General features: G+C 35.8%; 2 protein-coding genes across 2 annotated transcripts; both read right to left on the bottom strand.

The window, feature by feature from the left end:
• Positions 1–1,630: 1,630 nt before the first annotated feature.
• LOC125665707 (uncharacterized) lies at positions 1,631–2,234 on the bottom strand. The gene has a single exon (XM_048898493.2). It carries the CDS (start codon positions 2,230–2,232, stop codon positions 1,690–1,692), a length of 543 nt encoding a protein of 180 aa, XP_048754450.1. The 5' UTR covers positions 2,233–2,234; the 3' UTR covers positions 1,631–1,689.
• Positions 2,235–5,617: 3,383 nt separating this feature from the next.
• On the bottom strand, positions 5,618–13,133 carry LOC125665705 (uncharacterized). Its single transcript, XM_048898491.2, has 3 exons — positions 12,719–13,133; positions 9,558–9,837; positions 5,618–6,453 (listed from the first exon to the last, which is right to left on the bottom strand). Exons 2-3 carry the CDS (start codon positions 9,834–9,836, stop codon positions 5,713–5,715), a joined length of 1,020 nt encoding a protein of 339 aa, XP_048754448.2. The 5' UTR covers position 9,837; positions 12,719–13,133; the 3' UTR covers positions 5,618–5,712.
• Positions 13,134–20,238: the final 7,105 nt, after the last annotated feature.

The raw sequence follows: 20,238 nt of genomic DNA, 5'->3' as shown, positions 1-20,238 counted from the left end.
AACAAAATGAAATATCAATCCAGCATAATTTCAACTCCGCATCGAAAATATGAAATATTATCGATGGAATTTGATTAGTTATTTTGTTAATTAGTTACGCTTGAATACGTAACAATGTGTATAAATTGACCAAAACAAGATTACCAAAGAAGATTTGACGAGAACATGAATATCATGCCAACATATTTGTATTTTATATTCGAAAATAAAAATCAAGCTGCGATCAACGTTTTGGCTAATTTTAATCGAAAACGATCCCGTCTCGTTTGTATGATATCGACATGTAAATAAAATGTATGGATGTTATTTTTCCGAATGTCGGTGAATGTACCCCTGTGAGCCCGAACTCATTGATATTTAAATGTCATTATTAATTCTACTACTCTGGGTTTTTGTCTCAGTTAGTTTCTTTCATAATCATGATATTACAATTAATAACGAGAGGAGGACACACGTACTTTTCCCCGCGTATTTCTAGTAAATCACACCCTGCGTAAATTTCTATGTAAATTTGTCAAGTATATTATGATCATGCACTGATAAAGTACGATATAATTTCCATTGACCACGCTATATATACACCATTACATGTTTTACGATAATGATTTGTAACTCTCAAAACGAATGAATTGTTTTATAGAGCACATCGGTGTAGTTCACAGGCACTATTCATTCAGGTCTGGAGTGCAGTAATGTAAGCCCTCACAACACTAGTGGACTGGATCTGGGGTAAGTATGGATTATATAGCGCATACATGTAACAACAAAACGCTGTTTGTCAGGACCACACATATATCTATAGGTAGCACAAAACACACTCACACACACTGAGAGAGAGAGAGAGAGAGAGAGAGAGAGAGAGAGAGAGAGAGAGAGAGAGAGCATTAGAACCATACCCAAAAGTACAAAGTAGATACAAGATCAAAGAAGAAATTATAGAAAGCACTAAAATTAGCCCTCGATACGAACAATGCAAATCGTTAAATTTTCGGGACAGCCCGTCCCTTCCTCGGGACAATTAAAGAAGCTAATTACTCGTGAAACTTAAGAAATGAACAAAAACAGCACGATTTCTGAAGTAAACTAACAAAAGCTAGTATCTATGATAAACCACACGGTTTTTGTTCGGATAAGAAGATCGAACTTCATAAAAAAAACCGTCTGATCAGCTGGATATGCTACATGTTCTTGTCATGTGGTTTACGTATGTTTTTCCCGAAGAAGGAGTAGGTTGTTCCGAACAGCTGACAATTTTCATTGTTCGTAGGCACGGGGAAACTCACCATATTAGGGATGAACACATAATTATATCAACAAAATTAAACGATATGTTTGAAATATTTTATAGAAAGCACAGAGATTACAATAAAAACTCTTGGATAAACTTCAAGATGAATATATTGATGAGAGAGAGAGAGAGAGAGAGAGAGAGAGAGAGAGAGAGAGAGAGATTTTAACCAAGTTAAGGTGAAATTCCTTTGTAGAAGTACGTTTGTATTTTCCTTTAGTATTCAAAATGAACTTGCTGTTGAGATAAAGAGGGGTACATCTGTTCTAGTGTACAGTGTATATATATATATATATATATATATATATATATATATATATATATATATGAGCTGATGGCGATTCTTATCAAAATATGGCATGAATATGTAGGTATTGAGAGTTATCGTTCTTGGTGTAACTTTAAAACGCAGGAGTATTTCTTCTTCTCACCATATCCGCCTCATTGTCGATTAATGGGACCGGATAGAGGGACGAGCGGTAATGCCTGTCTTTATTCAACTCGTAATACGTTTCCTCTGTCTGTTGGAAAGTTAGGGGTTTCAAAAATCCAACGGGCAGATATTTCCGATAGGGGTCATTGTTGTCCGGTGTTGGAATTTCCAGATACTGTTCCGGGTTTTCTCCGTTTTCGATGTATAAAAGTTCTTGACAGTTTCCATAACCGACACACAAAAATCTCTGCATTTTTCCATGTCTCTGTTCTTTACCATACTCTGTGGATTTATGCCGCATATCCTCTGACCATTTTTGCAGATTGCGTATCATTTCAGCTATTTTCGCCGGCGGCAGTTGGGCAAGACTTTCTGGTGCTAGAGTGTCGATGGTGATTCCGAACGTCTCGGGTGGAGTGTGAATTTCATTCGAAGCTCGCGCTCCAGAACATTGATTTTGATGAATAAAATTGAGAATCGCAAACGCGAAAAACCTGTACAGGTGTGTCATCATTGTCGTGACTGTAAATAGATAGAAAGATGTATGTGATATATGATATATATATATATATATATATATATATATATATATATATATATATATTCAATAAATTCTTTTTTCTTGGTATCGGGGTAGAATAAAGTCAAAAAATAAAATCCAATACTCAAACATTTATCTAGATAAAAGTTTGAGTATTGGAGTTTATTTTTTGACTTTATATATATATATATATATATATATATATATATATATATATATATATATATATAATGTTAGACTTTTCTTACAGTATGTCCTATCATCACCCAGTACACATTGTAACTATTTGTAATGAAATATGATTTTGTTTGAAAATAAAAACAAAACACGTTGCTAGAAAAATCTTACCAGCATTAGGAAAGGCTATAAAGTTGTAATGCACTAGAAGCTCTTGGGGAAATTGCCATTTATCTGTAGGAATCGCTTGATAATCAACCAATGAATGACTAATCATGAATAATCATTGAAGAAGACAAATAGAGTTTAATTAACTTGGAATAATGAGTTCATGACCTCTGGAATCTTCAATGAAGTGAATATTGTTTACAACTTCAGCTGAATCAAGACGCTAGCCCAAAATTTCGATCATTAAACCTGCAAAAGCGCAAGTGAGTTTTTTATGAGAGACCCTAGACAATGGAATTTAGTTACAAATGCTCGTAAAGTTAGGACAATGTTAAATACCCTCTTTTCCCGCTGAATAGGAAAATGATCATTATATGACATAATTATACGGAAGGGGGTATATTTGTATGTTCTGCCATTCCCCTCTTTAGATTTTGCACATATTTCGAAGTGATGACAACATCGTTTCGTTCCCTTGATGTGTTGTTTCATCTCCGTAAATAAATCAATAGGAAAATATGCCTGTGGCGCACGGGAACATGTAGAAGATTCGACACCTGAACCCAACAGAGTGGTAGGCAAAATTGGCGGCCTAAAAATAGACGCCTTGAAGGTCGGCAATATGATCTCATCGTACATCATATTATATGATTAGAACATTTATTATTTTCAGAAATCTGATTTAAAAAATATTAAAAATGACCAAAAGTACTCGTATTATGAAATACCAATAGTGTAGTAACTATTAGCATTATTATTTAAATGTCGTTTTATTTTTTGTCACTTTATCAAAATAACCAGACTAAATATTAAGATATTTCGTAATGTTTCAATTCGTATTATTATTATTATTTTTTTTTTTTTTTTTTTTTTTTTTTTTTTAGAAATAAAAATATTCTTTTCGTTGAAACAAATCAGTTCTGGGGAATGATACAATCTCCAATTTTCACCGACTTTTTTTCCGTTTGTTGAGCAAACCATCAAGAAGTGGGATTAGGTGTTTTTACGTTATTTGGCGCGATGTTATGTTTTAGATGATTATTTGTTACGTTATTTGGCGCGATGTTATGTTTTAGATGATTATTTGTTACGTTATTTGGCGAGAAGTCATGTTTTAAATGATTATTTGTTACGTTATTTGGCGAGATGTCATGTTTTAGATGATTATTTGTTACATTATTTGGCGAGATGTCGTGTTTTAGATGATTATTTGTTACGTTATTTGGCGAGATGTCATGTTTTAGATTATTATTTGAAACACAGCTTGAAGTATGTTTGATAATGATATTTGTTATAATTTGTTTAATCGTTAAAATACAAAATTTATTATCCTTGTGATAATCAGATTGAAAAAAAAAGTAAAATAAATAAAACCATAAAACTCTCTCTCTCTCTCTCTCTCTCTCTCTCTCTCTCTGTCGTCAAAATACAGCAACGAATGGCTTGTTTATACCACAGATTGTATACTTTTAAATTGAAGTTTATTACCACTGCTTGTTAGCTGAATTTCGAGTCCCTTCACGCCAGACTTTCTTTTTTAACAAACCCATATGTCTGATAACTGCCTCTCCTAGATGCATCCAATCGAATGATGGGTAAACATGAAACGGACGCAAACAATCCGAATTAACGGAGTTCCGAAAGACGTGAGGGTGTATAGGGATGATCGAGAATCTCATAATGATCATGTACACTATTAAGATTAAAACTCGTTTTGAAACAGGCGTTATTTCATATATAGTTTGAACTGAATAGTAAATTCACAGGGACATGTAAATATGTAGATGCAGGACTGCTCTCTGAAAAAAATATATTGGTACCTATCAGCTGATCTCTCCGAATAGTTTTTTTTTTCAGAGAGCTACAGTTCTGCGGCTAGTAAATGTGTTGCAACATATATGAATTAGTATAGTTTTTGTTTGTTGTAATACGCCAGTGATCAGAACAGATCCTGTATTTAGATGTAACGTGTCATTCAGATTGTTTAAAGTTCATATGCGGTGTACTGCAGTCACTGTTTTCAACACAGATTATTTTTGTTGCAATTATTGACTTTATCGATTTGTTTACTACAAGACACAATTCGTCCGTCGTCTGTTTTGAGATCAGATTTGATATGTTTACAGAAAAGGGATTAATTGTCTGGTGTTAACGCCATTGTTTTTCTGTTTTATCGGTTAAAATTACCGGTACATTACGAAACCCCACCAGTTCATCGGAAGAAAAAACAGAAACTGTGTCTAAAGGAATACATAGAGGTTCCGAAGTATGATTTTTCACTTTCGTCATTGAACAACACAATAACTTCTTAAAGGTGTATTTCATTTGACGTATATTGCCCATACAAATTCAGACCTGATTCGTGGATAATATATGCAATTCGAAACGTTTTTTAACTTTCCAACAATTGTAAACACTTACTTAATTTGTGGAAATCAAGATTAACACGGCAACGAAACACAAGATGAGATCGATCGCTCTGTCGCAAAGTTCATAAAGTTGCCATTATATTCCTCGAGGTAAGCATTGTCTGAATGTAATACCCCCCCCCCCCAAAGAAACCCAATAAATGTTCAATTTAAAAAATTTAAAGAATGATGTAAAGTCGCTATTATTCACCACAAAAGAGGGATGGGGGGTGGGGGGTGGTGGTGGAGAAAAACCCTAGAAACATAATCCGTTCTTTGTGCCCTATTATCAGTTTGCTATTCTCTCAGTATATATTCTTTCAGTACATGCATACTTTATAATGATACATGTTGGACAAGTCTTTCATCTGCTACCAATATGGGTATTCTGAGCAGCGTATGATCATAAGAGTTGATATTTGATAATCAAAGTATATCTTAATTTTCCTTTGAAATGGGTGAAGGGGCTATCGGTTGCTTTTCGAGGGCTTCTATAATTCATAAGCTGACACTTATTTGTAACAACGTAGAACGATGACAGAAATTTTTGCATATTCTTGCAAGTTCTTAATTCTTTTTCAACAAGCACAACAAATACAACATTATATTAATTCGCTTTAATGCGTGTTGTTTTAATTTCAGACGATTGTAAACTTATGCTAAATGGATATAGGGTTATCCAAAACCCTAGAACGACCTAGGGGACACCAGATGGAGATGCGTTATCATTGTCTCCGGCGCTGGTGCTCACGAGCTCTGTGACTCTGGGGACTGGTTCGAAAGGTTTGGTCTGGATTTCTGTATTTCTTTCATCGACTACAACTGGAAGCTGTCGCGGTTCTGTAAGAACTTGAGTGTCGTCTGCTGCTGGGGCGCGGATGGTCAATTGTGGTCGTCTGTTAACTCTGAGGAAAAACGGTATCCCTGATCGCCGTACTGGTATTAAAAGAGTCCTTGAGGGTTGGAACGATGATCTGGATGGATTAGGTGGAAAACCAGTCAAGGCTGCTAATCGTCTTCGCATGATGTTTCTCCGCACCAAGTCTCTGATAAGAGCCTGTCTCTGAGCTCGACGAAATAATGCTCGTAGCACTGCAGCGTCCGGGGTCGGGTCATCTCTTTCCGGTGATGCACCCAGTCGAATTGTACCACGAGACATCATATCATATTCATCAGGCGTGTTCATAACAATTTCTTTTCGGACCTCCATTAACGCTTGCGCTATCCGCTCGTATTCTTGTCGATTCCTCTCCAAATTCATAAGAAGATCTCGCTCTCGCTTACGGAGATTTGCCAGAATATCCTCTCTAGTCGTTACGGCTTCGGGGACTTCATTTTGAGATTTTGAAATCTTTGGTGGTTCCGGAGATTCTAAGATTGGTGTTAGGTCAGTCACGTGGCCCCCCGCAATGAAGTTTTTGAGATTCACCTCCACCATCTGAAAGATTATGTAACAGACTGAAATACAATGATTATGTATCAAATTGACCAAATTATTTTGCATAAACGCATTCTATTTCATTAGCAAGTAATGGATCTATTGATGTGTAAGAAAAACTATATTCAAAGTGATGTAGAGCAGTACCACAACTACCAAAAACTGTAAATTTCATGATCCCCGGGGTAGCAGTTCAGACACCAGGACGGGGCCAAACTTGGTACATAGTGTTTATGTGTAAAACATTTAAATGACATATTCTGTAGTGCTATCGATGCTAAATTAAAACTAAATGGATATTTGGAATGAGCAGGTAAGCCTTTACCAAAATTGTAAATTTCAGAATCCCAGGAAGTAATGGTTTTGGTTCCAGGGTGGAGCCAAAATTGTAATTGTGATGTTTGCTGTTACAGTATAAAAACTAACTGCTGGTTTAGCAAAAGCGGGAAAGGATGTACCAAAATTTTGAATTCGTTTGGACTTTAGGATAGGTCCAAATTTATCTGATCGTGTTAATGTTACATATACTATATCATGTAAAGCCTCTCATCAGTATAGGCGCTTTCGAGGGCATTCATATGAACACATCTTGTTTTATATTGTTTCTAAATATTAGAATTTACATGTAGCTTAGATATGCAGAACAAGATTCCATAAGCCTTGGCACTAGTGGTACTTTTGACTAATACTCAGGTGACCGATAATGCTTGTGGGCCTCTTGTACTCATCATTTGACATACTGTCTGGTGAATGACGTTCTCCCAGAATCAACATTTCCCCGTGGGATCCGGGATAGATTAGGTCCTCACTACCCAGTGGTTGTCGTAAGAGGCGGCTAAATTGGGCGGTCCTTCGGATGAGACCGCAACAATTGAGGTCCCGTATCACAGCAGGTGTGACACGATAAAGATCCCTCCTTGCTCAAAGACTATAAGCGCCGAGCATAGGCCTAAATTTTGTAACCTTTCACCGTCAATGGTGACGTCTCCATATGAGTGAAATATTCTCGAGCCGTTAAACAATATACAACCAACCAATCCCCTGATATTCACTACTGGATCTATATAGCCCCCACCCCTCAGAATCAAATGGTCATCCTCTAATATCCAGTACTAGATCTATATCACGGGTATTAAACTGATGTGTGTAACTGCAGTTACGTACATCCCAAGATGGCGGAAGAAGAATCAACGATGTTTTTGTCTTTTAGAAAGCAAAGTGAAATACACTTCACGAAAGAAGATGTCTATTTATATCAATAGTTTACAATTGTACCCAAAGTATTCATGATACTGCCCGGAATTTGCTGCAATCGGTATTTGAAATACGTAGGTTGATGTACGTAACTTTCACAATATGATGTACGTAACTTTCCGATTTGAACATAAAAGATGTACGTAACTCAAAAGATCTCCATTAAACCTTTATTCATTTGTTCATTCAATAAGCCCGATAAAATGCCTTCATCAATAAAAATCGCATGTTAAATAATGCTAACAACATGCCATCAAATCAAACTTTCAATTTAAGCTCTTTTAAGAAGATTTAGGAACGTTCTTTCATATCTATGATGTAGTACCTATAATCCTATAAGTTAAAGAGCTATCAATCAAAAAATTGCACAATCACTGATAAACTTCATTCAAAGTACGCCACAAATATTCTTCAACGGTAACCAAATTCGTTAATGTATGAGCAAGTAGAGCATCAACCATGTTTTTGTAACAAAAGGATAAGGGACCGGTCATTTAACTTGGTTGGGGGGGGGGGGGGGGGGGGTCGTGACAGATTTTTTTTCCCGCAAACGGCGGGCGATAAAATTTTTATTAATCAAATCAGACTCTAGAGCTCTGAAGATCACCTGAAAAATTTCCAGGAGAGTTAATTCCAGCAGAGTAATTGAGTCTACGTAGTATTGCAGCAAAAGAATACCAAACAAATCATGTTTGTCAACGTATCCTAAAGAAATAACTGGTTAAAACATCCCCCAAATATCTATGCACCCCACCCACCCCGCCCAAAAATAATAATTAAGAATTATTGAAAATCTACATAACCTAAAAAATATATAATTTCTTAAACTCAAGATCTTCTAAGCTTGTGAAACATTCACACAAGTTAATGATAATGATGTAAATTTCTCCTTTACATTTTTAACCCCTTCAAAATACCAAGAAAACTAACCCCAAAAACATCAATTTAACCCCCCCCCCCCGACAGAAATATTACGGTTTTGTTGGACCTCCAAAAAACTTCAAAATATATCCTCCCAAGAATAGGCATAGTCTTTAAATGGTACAAAATTTGGAGTAATACCCCCTCCCCTTTTTCCCTGTGCAGCATCTGTTCGCATCAAATATCTCAAGAGGTTATAGAATGAGGGTTTTTTTTTTTTTTTTTATCGCTAATGGCATTCTTTCTCTGCCACAAAGTATGTGCATTACTTCTCTGTTTGTTTAGCTGCTTAGAAAGCAAGCTTTAGGGTTTGTCGAACTACGAGTGAATTGCACAGTTACGTACATCATACAGGAAAATTATGTACATCAACTAAAAATATTTAAGAGTTACGTACATCATGTGTGTTTTTACACAGGGGTTTAACTCGACCATTCAGGAGAAACAAACGGATTTTACCATTCTGAACGATAAGGCGTAAAGAAATAGATAAACTTGACAAATTAATATCACTGAATAGTTGATAGGATAAGATATAATCTGAATCGAAAAAATTACCCGTTTCTTCTTCCGCCACCTTGGGATGTACGTAACTGCAGTTACGTACATCAGTTTAATACCAGTGTATATACCTCCCTTCAGAATCAAATGGCCATCCTCTAATATTCACTACTGGATTACCCCCCCCCCCCTCCCGAATAAAATGGTCACCCTCTAATATTCATTACTGGATCTATATATAGCCCTCCCCCCGAATGAAATGGCCATCCTCTAATATTCACTACTGGATCTATATATACCCCCCCCAATCAAATGGCCATCCTCTAATATTCACTACTGGATCTATATATAGCGCCCCCCCCCCCCCCCCCGAATCAAATGGCCATCCTCTAATATTCACTACTGGAACATGTATGGGATCTATATACCTCTTCCTTCCCAGTATCCTCGTTTTTCATCATTTTCATCACCGTTGGTGGATTGCCCTCTTTGTACTTATTGGTGACGAGCATGATGTCGTCATCAGTAATCCCGTATTTCTCTATGACCTTTATCAAGTCGTCTCTGTAGATAATCTGAACGTCCCCGTGACTGGTTACATTTGGAGGTACCGGTGGGGATGCGGAGGTGGAGTTCAAATCCGATTCCTGGGACTGGACTAATGCACAAAGACATGCCGATACTAGAATCGCAAAAATGTTAGCCATTCTGAAAATACAATTAATGACGTCTTGATACTTCATTACTTGCTAATCAGTTCGCATGATAAGTATTTTTTTCCAAATCCTGCTGATGATTAACCCAAACTTACTGTGCTCTGACGTGAAAAAGTGAAGATAACGAACATTGACAAATCTCATAACTCCTATAAAGGTGAAGATAACGAACACTGATCAATCTCATAACTCCTATAAAGGTGAAGTTAACGAACAGTGATCAATCTCATAACTCCTATAAAAATGAAGATAACGAACATTGACAAATCTCATAACTAATATAAAGGTGAAGATAACGAACACTGATCAATCTCATAATTCCTATAAAGGTGAAGATAACGAACAGTGACAAATCTCATAATTCCTATAAAGGTGAAGATAACGAACAGTGATCAATCTCATAACTCCTATAAAGGTGAAGATAACGAACAGTGACAAGTCTCATAACTCCTATAAAGGTGAAGATAACGAACAGTGATTAATCTCATAACTCCTATAAAGGTGAAGATAACGAACAGTGACAAATCTCATAATTCCTATAAAGGTGAAGATAACGAACAGTGATCAATCTCATAACTCCTATAAAGGTGAAGATAACGAACAGTGACAAGTCTCATAACTCCTATAAAGGTGAAGATAACGAACAGTGATTAATCTCATAACTCCTATAAAGGTGAAGTTAAAGAACAGTGACAAATCTCATAACTCCTATAAAGGTGAAGATAACGAACAGTGATCAATCTCATAACTCCTATAAAGGTGAAGTTAACGAACAGTGACAAATCTCATAACTCCTATAAAGGTGAAGATAACGAACAGTGATCAATCTCATAACTCCTATAAAGGTGAAGATAACGAACAGTGACAAATCTCATAATTCCTATAAAGGTGAAGTTAACGAACAGTGATCAGTCTCATAACTCCTATAAAGGTGAAGTTAACGAACAGTGACAAATCTCATAACTCCTATAAAGGTGAAGTTAACGAACAGTGACAAATCTCATAACTCCTATAAAGGTGAAGATAACGAACAGTGATCAATCTCATAACTCCTATAAAGGTGAAGATAACGAACAGTGACAAATCTCATAATTCCTATAAAGGTGAAGTTAACGAACAGTGATCAATCTCATAACTCCTATAAAGGTGAAGTTAACGAACAGTGACAAATCTCATAACTCCTATAAAGGTGAAGTTAACGAACAGTGACAAATCTCATAACTCCTATAAAGGTGAAGATAACGAACAGTGACAAATCTCATAACTCCAATAAAGAATAGAAAATAAACGTATGGAAAACACATACCCCTGGACACACCAGAGGTGGGAAATGGTGCTTAGAAGGAGTAAGTATCCCCCGTCGACCAGTCACACCCGCTGTGAGCCCTAGCTCTATCTCGACCAGGTAAACGGAGTAATTCGTGGTCAAAGTCAGTGGATGAAAAATTGCCTCAATTCATATGAAACATGTCATGCCAGAAAGCATTTTTAAATCGTTATAACGACCATTTAATTTGTAAAATGCAGATTTAAACGAGACTGTTGAAACTTTGTAACATCAACTTGTTTGTCAGTAGCCTGTCTCGATTTAAACACTTACCATACACAGATATAGCTCTTGCTCATCAATTCAGTTGAGATACATAAATATCAGATGCAGTTGATAATGGAATATTGCAACTTAAATATGTAGTGTTGGCGTTGAAGAGGCTGAATTCATCCCATTTGTCATAAAATTGAGTTGTTAGTTTGTCGTTAACATTTAATGTTCAATAAAATATCTAAGTATGAAGAATATATGGAAGACTCTGTGGTGTCTTTTATTTAGAATTCACTGGGATATATCGAATCGAGATATAAATGAAAATTATTATTATTTATAAATAAAAGGTCGTCGATATATCTAAATGTCGAGTTGATAGCCACAGAAAGATAATATTTATTGTTATGTAGAGAAGCTTTTGAATAAATTTTGCATGGTAAAAATAGAAAAACAGGTCAGCTAATAAAGCACTATTCGTGCCCATGGAAATTCCGACAGACTGTTGGAAGACCTTATCACTAAATATTATGAAGATATTGTCAATTAGGAACTCCGGAATCTTTAACATCATCTTCAGTTTACTTTTGCGTAGAATCAGAGTGATGTTTACCAAAGTGAATTTTTGAATGACTGATCACAAGATATGAATATTCCCTCTTCTCATTTTCATTAATGAAGTAACTTTATGTGATGTCATAAAGTCTAGTCTTAAATTCACCTTGAGGAATGGTTGGGTAAAGTGCTGAAGAGTCATACGTTTTGATGCTAATTTAAGAAAATTTTTGCTATTTCCATTTTAGTAAAAGTTCTTTAGAATCCACATTTGATTTACACCACTTCTGGTATTTGTCGTGGCACAATATGTTTGAAGCATGAACCACTTGGTACATGTACATGTAACCAAAATATAAGTAAAAACGAAAACTGAAGTTCCGGTTTAGTATTTCGTCAAAGAAATTACAGTCAAACTTTACCTTCTAGGTAAGTCTGGTTTAACTTTATAATTTCTTCCCGCTTACTAGAGCCTCTATATCAAATGGATCCAAACTTTTTTTGAAATATGTATTCATAATAAGCACCAAGGACCCATACGGTAACATTTTCATCTTATTTCATATAGAGACTGTAACTGTGGAGACGACTAAAACACTTTCATATTCACCTGTTCCTAAAATCAAAATAGTGATCTTTTTCAAACACATTCTTATATAAAAAAAAAAGTAACGAGTCTCGACCTTTTTATATCATGTGGAAAGAGTTTAAATTTTGACAATTAAGTTTTGAATTTACATCGTACATTGTACATTTGAATTGTAGCAGAAATCCTTACCTGTAAGTTGGCTCTTGAATGAAACTTTCTTCTCCCGATCAAATATATCCCTTTATCGTAGACAATCAATTAAGTGAAATCAATAGTAATCCCTTTTCTTTCAGGCAGTTAAATTACATAATTAGGAGATTGATTTGTTAAGCATGTATACAGATTGCTAACACCCCCTTTTTACACGGAACTTTGTGCTGAGACGGAAAAAAAGAGAAGACGACGTAATTTCAATTGTTTTTATTTTTAAACAGTTCGACATAATTGTCCCCTTCTTCATTTTCTCCAACGTATTCATTCAATCATGTTGGAAGCGCATATGAAATTTGTAAACTCTACTTCATCACAGAGAATCTTATGTAGTAGATTTTGATAATTTCAAGACTTCGTTAATGTGTAATAATGATATTAATGATAATTTAACAAAACAAGACCAAAAAAAAAAAAAAAAAAACAAAAAAAAAAAAAAAAAAACAACAACGACAACAAAAAACCATACACATACAGAAACAAAGAAACAAAATTCTTCGTTATTTCATCAAATTCAGTTTGTTATATGACAGCGATCCTCAGGTTCCTCTGATCTGTCTTAAGACAGAAGTTTACATAATGCAGCCGCCACTTGTGAAAGGTAAAGATAACAAACAGTGATCAATCTCATAACTCCTATAAGCAATACAAAATAGATAATTTGGCAAACACGGACCCCTGGACACACCAGAGGTGGGATTGTGGGATTATGTGCTTAGGAGGAGTAAACACCCCCTGTCGAACGGTCACACCCACCGTGAGCCCTACATCCTGATCAGGTAAGCGGAGTTATCTGTACTTGAAATCAGTGTGGCAAGAACAGCCTAACAAACGGTATGGAACACGTCAGACAGCATTTGACCCAATGATAGGTTGTAGTGGCAAACTAGATCGTTATAGCAGCCATAGAATTTGCAAAATGCTGACTTTAATCGATACTGTTGAAACCCCTGCACCATCAACTTGTTTGTCAGTAGCTTGCCTCGATTTAAAAACTGACCATACGCAGAACAAACTTTTGCGTATCGAATCAGTTGAGAGATATAAACACCATATGCAGGTGATAATGGAATATTGCTACATAAATATGGGAAGTTGACGATGGAAAAGATGAAATCATTCTGTTTGTCATACAATCGAGTTGTCAGTTTGCCCTTAATGTCTACTTTCAATGAGATATCTAACTATGAAGCAGAAGTGGACGACTCTGTGGTGTATTTTATTTCCTGCTCACATGGATATATCGAATCGACATATGAATGAAATTTATTATTATTAATAGACAGACGTCGTCGATATATCTAAATGTCGAATTGAAGGCCACAGCAAGAATTTTGCTTCTTCTCACGTAGCAGTTTTTAAATAAATTCTGCTTCATATGAATATAAAAACAGGTAAGCTAACTAAGGAGTACAATTCGTGCCCATGGGATCTCCGACAGACTGCTGGAGGACCTGATCAACAAAGACCACGACGATATTGTCAATGAGGAACTCTAGCATATTTTATTTCAACTTAAGAGTACTTGTACGTTGAATCAAAGTGGTGTTTAACAAAGTATTTTTTTTTTTTGGATGACTGATCACTAGATATGAATATTGCCGTTTTCCATTTTTGTTGATGAAGCAACTGTCTATGATGTCAGAAAGTATATTCTTTAATTTATCGTGAGGAATGGTCGTGTAAAGTGTTGAAAAGTCATAGGTTTTGATGTTATTGATTTGGGAAAAGTTTTACGATTACTAAATGTTTACTAAAAGTTCTTTATAATTGTTTAGAATCCACATTTGATTAGCACCACTTCTGGCATATGTAGTCACACAGTAAGTTTTTCATGAATATAGACATTGGGTTAAACATGCTAAAATCTCAGGTTCACGAATTCAGCAGGAATACATGAGTATCGTAATTAAGATTATTTTATGGAATACTGTGATTCCTAAAATGTTTTAAACACGAGATATTTTCTTTATAGAGCGGGTTAAATGTGCACTACGTCATTGAAGCCATTAACGTAAAACGGCTTAAGAAAGAACAAGTACAAGACTTGTTAAATGTGTACTACGTCACCGGAGTCACTAATGTGAAGCAGCTTGGTACAAGTCCAAGGCACTATAACCACAGAAATAGAGGTTTATCAACGAGCACATTACCCTTTAACCACCCCCGCCACTTCCCCCCAGGCAGGGGGGAAACAAGAGAAGATCAAAATATGGCTGACCACAAGAGTAATATCACTCATATCGTCTCACGCTACGGTCCGCTATATGGTTTGTAAAGATGCATAACTTTTTTCTAACAGCAACAATAAGACGGTCATCTTCTGTCGCATTCGAACTGAAAACGTGTTTGTCGTACACACTATCTTGTACCCAGCTAAAGTGTTTGTCGTACATACTATCTTGTACCCAGTTAACTGTTTGTCATACACACTATCTTGTACCCAGCTAAAGTGTTTGTCGTACACACTATCTTGTACCCAGTTAACGTGTTTGTCGTACACACTATCTTGTACCCAGTTAACGTGTTTGTCGTACACACTATCTAGTACCTAGCTAAAGTGTTTGTCGTACACACTATCTTGTACCCAGCTAACGTGTTTGTCGTACACACTATCTTGTACCCAGCTAAAGTGTTTGTCGTACACACTATCTTGTACCCAGCTAAAGTGTTTGTCGTACACACTATCTTGTACCCAGCTAAAGTGTTTGTCGTACACACTATCTTGTACCCAGCTAAAGTGTTTGTCGTATACACTATCTTGTACCCAGCTAACGTGTTTGTCGTACACACTATCTTGTACCCAGTTAAAGTGTTTGCCGTACACACTATCTTGTACCCAGCTAACGTGCTTGCCGTACACACTATCTTGTACCCAGCTAAGGTGTTTGTCGCACACCCTATCTTGTACCCAGTTAACGTGTTTGTCGTACACACTATCTTGCACCCAGTTAACGTGTTTGTCATACACACTATATTGTACACAGTCAACGTCTTGGTCGTACAAATTATATTAATCACAGATACTCACATATCCTCTTCTGACTGTAGGTCCCCAGGGAGGTCTTCTGTCAGCTCCTTGTTAATTCTTAGTAATATTTTCTTGGCTGTTGTTCCCAGTATCTATCTAGTCTTCCTTCGAATGATTCTATAATTGGTGCATTAATAACTTTAGTTGGTAAATTGTTCCATATCTCCACAGTTCTTCGTGTAAACGAGTATTTTCTGATGTCTAATCTTGATCTATCCTTGTATAACTTTAGACTGTGTCCTCGTGTGTTGGAATGCTAACGGGATGGTATAAAATTGGCAACTTCTTCATCATATTTTCCAGTCAAGATTTTGTACATTTTGATCATAGCACCTCTAAATCGTCTGTATGCAAGTGATGGTAATTGTAGTTTCTTTAAACGGTCCTCATATGATAGATTTGATAGTCCCGGCACTTGTTTGGTGGTTCTTCGATGTACGTTTTCGATTGATTCAATATGTTTCTTGAGATGTGGGCACCAGACTTAGTTGGCGTATTCTAGATGAGGTCTTACTAGTGCTGTGTAAAGCGACCCTGTCAACGTGTTTGTCGTACACAATATCTTGTACCCAACTAACGTGTTTGTTGTACACACTATATTATACCCAGCTAAGGTGTTTGTTGTGCACACTAACTACTAACTTGTACCTAGTTAACTTGTTTGTCGTAGTGACGTACAAACTATCTTGTACCCAGCTAATATGTTTGTCGTACACACTATCTTGTACCCAGCTAATGTGTTTGTCGTACACACTATCTTGTACCCAGCTAATGTGTTTGTCGTACACACTATCTTGTACCCAGTTAACGTGTTTGTCGTACACACTATCTTGTACCCAGCTAACGTGTTTGTCGTACACACTATCTTGTACCCAACTAACGTGTTTGTCATACACACTATCTTGTACCCAGCTAACGTATTTGTCGTACACACTATCTTTTACGAAGCTAACTTGTTTGTCGTACACACTATCTTGTACCCAGCTAACGTGTTTGTCGTACATACTATCTTGTACCCAGCTAACGTGTTTGTCGTACACACTATCTTGTACCCAGCTAATGTGTTTGTCGTACACACTATCTTTTACGAAGCTAACGTGTTTGTCGTATACACTATCTTGTACCCAGCTAACGTGTTTGTCGTACATACTATCTTGTACCCAGCTAACGTGTTTGTCGTACACACTATCTTGTACCCAGCTAATGTGTTTGCCGTACACACTATCTTGTACCCAGTTAACGCGCTTTTCGTACACACTATCTTGTACCCAGCTAACGTGTTTGTCGTACACACTATCTTGTACCCAGTTAACATGTTTGTCGTACACACTATCTTGTACCCAGCTAACGTGTTTGTCGTAGTGACGTACACACTATCTTGTACCCAGTTAACGTGTTTGTCGTACACACTATCTTGTACCCAGCTAACGTGTTTGTTGTACATACTATCTTGTACTCAGCTAACGTGTTTGTCGTACACACTATATTGTACTCAGCTAATGTATTTGTTGTACACACTATCTTGTACCCAGCTAATGTGTCTGTTGTTCACACTAACTTGTACCTAGAAAACTTGTTTGTCGTAGTGACGTACACTCTATCTTGTACCCAGCTAATGTGTTTGTCCTATACACTATCTTGTACCCAGCAAACGTGTTAGTCGTACACACTCTTGTACCTAGCTAACGTGTTTGTCATACACACTATCCCGTTCCCAGTAGTTTTCTATGGCTCTCATGAGGCGCAAATAGGTCAGAATATCGGAAATTCCCGTCTTCTCATTGTACACAAATGACAGTCGACAAACCTGAAACATCTGAATATTTTCATACATGTATACTATTTAATTTTGAATATTACTTTGCAGGAAGAACAGCAACTAAACAACACTGATACCCTTCTACATGTATATTCCATATATATATATATATATATATATATATATATATATATATATATATATATATATATATATATAAAAGTCGTATGTTGTATTATGCTTGACTTACTATTGGAATATCGTTCACATTCATATGTAAATATTCCTTTTTTTAAACCTGCCCCCCCCCCCCCAAATAAAACAATTCGGAAAACATACATGCATATGCACGTGGTACATGTACATGCAATTATAAGACGTATTTCATAGAAAATATATGAATTTCTCGCGACATGCGCAGGTTCCAGCAATCCCACAAGGTTTTAATGATCGGGATTCATCAACGGGATTGATGGATCATTATTCAAGTCATGTGTATTATCTAACAGCAAAGAAATGTCTTCTGGAGATTTCCTCCACCTTTTTTCTCTTTTTGTGGTGAATAATGGCGACTCTACATCATGTTGATTGATTGCACAACTAAAACAAGTGAATTGGGAAAACAAATTTTCTCGCCTATTTACCAGTATTCAATAAAACTGAATCTGCTTCGAATGTCAAATAAAATGCATGGAAGGAAAAAACAAATAACCAACATATATAAATTCACTTCTTGTTTTTGAAAATATAATTTGCATACAAAAACAAATAAACTTTCCACTTAACGCCCTTTGAACATTTCGACTACTGTTAAATTATTTCAAAGACGCTTCGTAGAGCATTGATGTAACACCTAAAGAGCATTTCTAGCAATTGATATAACAAAAGAATTCTAATTGTATAGAATATTCATAGCATGTTTAAAGATTTAGTAAATTTACCACCCAAAAAAAAACAAAAAACCACCCAACAAACAAAAAAAACAAAACAAAAAAAAACAACAAAAAAAAAAAAAAACAAACAAACAAACAAAAAAACAAACAAATGCATGACATAACATAGTTTCAAATATTTCAACTTGATGCATATATATTTAAAAATCAAATTGAATGAATGTTAATGTTCGTGCTGCACACGTGTGCGTGTGTATGTGTGTGTTGTAGGATGTGTGTGTCAGGAACAACAGGTATATTGAAGTCTGGTCATTGTATCAGTTTTGATAATTTTGGATATACTGTAGATCAAAAAACAATTCTTTATAACGTACATATAAGATATAAAATACTCAACAAAAACATTCATAGATTTATGTATTACGCGGCTGTCCTAGATAATGTTCTGTGTTGCACTGTTATAATAATAGATATGATGGATTGTCGTCAATCTGTACACGCTCCTATTGTTTATAGATAAGTAATTAGATAAGTAAACTGTACCAGTGTCACGCCTGAGTAGTAATGAGGAGTATCGTGTGAATTACCTAACATTGCTCAGAACCAATCAGTACTTTTCGTTGTAATTAGTTTTTTTAAAAATTGACAGGTTTAAATGGTAATTATATATGTTTCCTACCTTAGATTTTATAAATGTATGTATGAATATGGTTCGGAAAAACCAACACCAGTGTTGATGTAAATTCTCTCTCTCTCTCTCTCTCTCTCTCTCTCTCTCTCTCTCTCTCTCTGACTCTGAGAGAGAGAGAGAGGTATATTTAATTTCTCTCACTCTCTGGGTCGTTTTAATTGAATGTCGTTGCTATTTACACCGTGGTAATGTGTATCTACAGAGTATGTACAATATATCGTCCACACGTCAACAGAGAGTTTTGTTTTAACTACATTGTAGTAAGAACAATAGAATGACAACTGTTGATGAGCAGAATAAAAATGTTCCATGTACCTGTACATTTTACAGCTCTCTTGTTTAAGGTGGTTCTTTACTCCGGTTAATGATTACACATATTAAGCAAAGATACACGTATAATTAAAACCCGAGATTAATTATCAAGCAGTGTTTAAAAAAGATGGCAACTATCATTTAATCTCCATTGCTTCGGAAAGTTGAAAATGATAATTACCAGATCAACTGGCGTGCTTATTGCCATATTGTGGTTTTGATTCTCCAATTTTTTTTTCAAGAACTTAGTACCATGGTCCCCCGGATTCCCTTGGGGGTCCCGACAGTTCCCTCCCCCAACTATTTGTCCTTGAGATGGCACAGATATACTTAAATCCAATACCTTGTCGTGATGACTATTAGGGGGGATAGGAAGATAAATATTAATTAACACTAATTGAAAGTATGTGGTATAATCGAATCTATTGTTAATTGTTTAAATTAAAAAAAAAACTTTGTTAGAGACGTGTTTATAAAAAGCCAGTGCTTGGTTACATTTAGGAAGTGACCACATACAGACTGGCTTTATGGTACTTGATGTTAAAGGCATAAACAACCTTGACCTTAATGTGAATGACCCTGAAATCTTTCTTACACTATTACATGCATTTGAAAGTTTAAAGTTGAGACATAAACATTCGAATTTCCTTTTATATTTTTTTTAAATGCCGAAGGATTGAAATCTTAAAAAGGTATTTTTTTAATATAATTTTTAACGACGATTTGAATTTTATAAATCATATAGACAGACATGTCTATCATGAGTCTGCACGTTTTATAAATTGAAATTTAGCTGTAGCACCATTTATATCT

This window comes from Ostrea edulis, chromosome 10 (genome assembly GCF_947568905.1).
Source record: "Ostrea edulis chromosome 10, xbOstEdul1.1, whole genome shotgun sequence".
Taxonomy (NCBI): domain Eukaryota; kingdom Metazoa; phylum Mollusca; class Bivalvia; order Ostreida; family Ostreidae; genus Ostrea; species Ostrea edulis.
Note: the sequence above shows the minus strand (reverse complement) of the source record. Positions and strands in the feature narration are given on the sequence as shown.

Excerpts from the sequence above, each read along its gene's own strand:
- LOC125665705 (XM_048898491.2), bottom strand. The coding sequence starts at position 9,836 with ATGGCTAACATTTTTGCGATTCTAGTATCGGCATGTCTTTGTGCATTA. Across the intron at positions 6,454-9,557 it reads AGGATACTGGGAAGGAAGAG|ATGGTGGAGGTGAATCTCAA; the intron begins GTATATAGATCC and ends ATAATCTTTCAG.
- LOC125665707 (XM_048898493.2), bottom strand. The coding sequence starts at position 2,232 with ATGACACACCTGTACAGGTTTTTCGCGTTTGCGATTCTCAATTTTATT.